The sequence below is a fragment of the Marmota marmota genome, unplaced genomic scaffold (assembly GCF_001458135.2).
Source record: "Marmota marmota marmota unplaced genomic scaffold, marMar, whole genome shotgun sequence".
In the NCBI taxonomy this organism is placed as follows: domain Eukaryota; kingdom Metazoa; phylum Chordata; class Mammalia; order Rodentia; family Sciuridae; genus Marmota; species Marmota marmota.
The window spans coordinates 1-2,655 of record NW_026000131.1 but is presented as its reverse complement, the minus strand read 5'-3'; the positions used below and the strand labels follow the sequence as shown (position 1 = coordinate 2,655).

General features: G+C 52.0%; 1 protein-coding gene across 1 annotated transcript; it reads right to left on the bottom strand.

Moving 5' to 3' along the window:
* Positions 1-67: 67 nt before the first annotated feature.
* On the bottom strand, positions 68-1,440 carry LOC107135025 (disintegrin and metalloproteinase domain-containing protein 22-like). Its single transcript, XM_015476989.2, has 2 exons — positions 1,052-1,440; positions 68-585 (listed from the first exon to the last, which is right to left on the bottom strand). The coding sequence occupies exons 1-2, from the start codon at positions 1,134-1,136 to the stop codon at positions 311-313; spliced, it is 360 nt and encodes a 119-aa protein (XP_015332475.2). The 5' UTR covers positions 1,137-1,440; the 3' UTR covers positions 68-310.
* Between the last annotated feature and the right edge of the window lie 1,215 nt (positions 1,441-2,655).

Sequence of the window (2,655 nt, the reverse complement as noted above, 5' to 3'; positions counted from 1 at the left end):
CCCCCCCCCCCCCATTCTTTTACAGTACCAATCTTGCATTACAAAGTCTAAGCTTTCAGCATTAAACAACAATGATGATGCAAACCTGCCCATATATAATCTCCTCCCCTATGCAAGTTTTTTGCTTGACTAAAATGAGAGGGTCTACTCCCTCCCCGCCCCTTCACTAAGGTTACTGCTCTGCTGGAGGTATCCCGCCCAAAGTACCCTACTTCCCGTGGAGCAAAGCAAAGCTCTCAGCAGTGCTTCTTTCGGTTCATTTTTTTTTTTTTTTAAGTCCCTTTTCCCCCTTCTTTTTGCATGACTCGCATTAGGATTGCGCTGATTTCACCCAAGTCACCCGTCTCCAGGGCAACCAAGAGCAAACGTGAGGTCGCGGGTGGGCCAGGCCGCTCGAAGGACACCTCCTGCACAGCGCTCTCACCTGCCGGCCGCCGAGGTCGCCCCGCACCCGAGTGTTGAGCTCGTCATGCTGAGTTTCGTCTTCGCCTCCCGAGCGGTAGATGAGGCGCAGAGGCACGATGCTCTGGCGCTCCAGGAAGCGGTTTTCGTTCCTCCTTTCCAGCTCCGTCAAAGAGGCGTCTCCTTCCAGGCAGGGAGGGGGGCAGAAGGGAGTGGAGAGAAAAGGCAAAAATAAAGACTCTGACCCACACTCGTCCCTCCCGTGGTCCCACATCTCTCCCTCACGAAAATTCCACCGCCTCCTCCCTCCCGGACCCCATCTGGAAGGACGCAGAGGCACCAGCTGGAGAACCTTGGACCAGCTCATCTGAGAGCATCCAGGATTGGGGCCCAAAGGCAGGGTACCCCTTTCCCATTCTCCCCAGTCCTCTTAAGAAAAACAGGCATTTGACCCAAGGCTTCTAGTGCATCCGCGCGCCCCCATACATGCATTTTTGCTCCGCTTTTCATCACCCTTCCAAATTAAAAAAAAAAAAAAATCTCCCCGCGTACTTGAGAAATGGGGGTGCCCCTTTTCAAAGAGCCCGAGAGCTCCGAAGACTACCGGAAAAATGGTACATCCCGAAGCCACTGAGGGTGGCGAACTTACCTGCCCGGCCGCAGAGCGCCGGGGGACAGGTCCCCAGGGCGCAGAGCAGCAAGAAGGGCACGGACGCAGTCGCTGCCGCCTGCATGGTGCTGCTGTCAGCCTACCGCGCCCGAGACGCTCAGCTTCTCATGCCGGGGCTGCCGGGTCCGGCTCTCTAGCTCAGAGCCCTCCGGCTTCCCTCAGCCGCCCCCTCCCAGCCCGGGCCGATGCTGCAGCTGCCAAGGAGCTGCAGCCTCCACCGCGGCGCTGCCTCAGTGCTGCATTGTGCTCCGCGGGCGCTTCCGCTGGTGGGGGGAGCGAGCGAGTGCTGCATTGGGCGGTTGGCTGTAGCTAAGTGGTTTCTAGCGCCTCCCACCTCATACCCTGGCACAGGCTCAGCCGGGCGACGAGCACTCGGCAGGGAGCGAGCGCCTGGTGCACTCGCCCCCAGCGCACCAGTAGGGGCGCGCGCAGGAGTCAGCTGGGAAATGTAGTTCTCTAAGCCTCCTGCTAGTCTCCACGACCGTGCCAACTACTACGACCTTGTGACCCTAAGGTCCTCTATATCCTGCAGACCAGAGGGAGGAAAAAGGCGAAAAAATTAGTGGTCATTACTGGCAGAAGCCCTGGCGCCGAAGATACCTGCTGCGCTGTTGTGGCAGCGAGTATTCATCCACAATGTCCTCAAGGAACTACAATGTTTCCCACAAATTGGTAACTAAAGTTAGTATCACAGAACGAGACCCTAAGACAGGTTAAGTTAATCATCCAACAAACACGGGTTGAGGATCCACTTTGTGGCAGGTGGTTGGCAATGATTAAGGACACCGGTATGAGTCCCCTGCGCAATTGAGTACGAAGGCCGGTTTTTGTTTCTTATTTGGTTTTGTTTTTACATTATGGTGTGGAAAGATGATAATATATGAAAAGGTCTAGGCAGACATTTGTATGATTCTCTCAACTCTCGAGGACATTTTTGTTCCTTCTAGAATATCTGCCTGCCTCAAACCTGTATTTGAAAACCAGGCATGGGGAACTCTGCTTTCTCAAGCCAATTATTCTATTTTCCTCTAGTTCCAAATGTTAGTAAAACCCTTCCTCAAAAATAAAAAAGTGAAATAAGCCAGGCGCGGTGGCGCACGCCTGTTATCCCACCAGCTGGGGAAGGATAGTGAGTTCGAACCTAACCTCAGCAAAAGCAAGGAGCTAAGCAACTCAGTGAGATCCTGTCTCTAAATAAAATACAAAATAGGTCTGGGGATGTGGCTCAGTGGTCCAGTACCCCTGAGTTCAATCCCTGGTACCTAAAAAAATAAGAAAGGCTGGGGATGTAGCTCAGTGATTTGCATTCACAGGGAGATTACAGGATACATTTATGTTTTCCGCCATGCCTATTTGAACTTTCTTGTCCTTTGTTATAATTTGGATAGATTTTGGCTATCCAGATCCTATAAAGGAATCACATTAATTAATCATGTTGATATCATATTTATTGGACCAAATATACAAGAAGTTGCTAGAACATTGGAAACTTTCATAAGAAACATGTTTTCTGCAGCCAGGTGTGATTGAACACACCTGTAATCCCAGCTACTCTGGAGGCTGAGGCAGGAGGATGATAATTC

Excerpts from the sequence above, each read along its gene's own strand:
- LOC107135025 (XM_015476989.2), bottom strand. The coding sequence starts at position 1,136 with ATGCAGGCGGCAGCGACTGCGTCCGTGCCCTTCTTGCTGCTCTGCGCC. Across the intron at positions 586-1,051 it reads GGCGCTCTGCGGCCGGGCAG|GAGACGCCTCTTTGACGGAG; the intron begins GTAAGTTCGCCA and ends CCTGCCTGGAAG.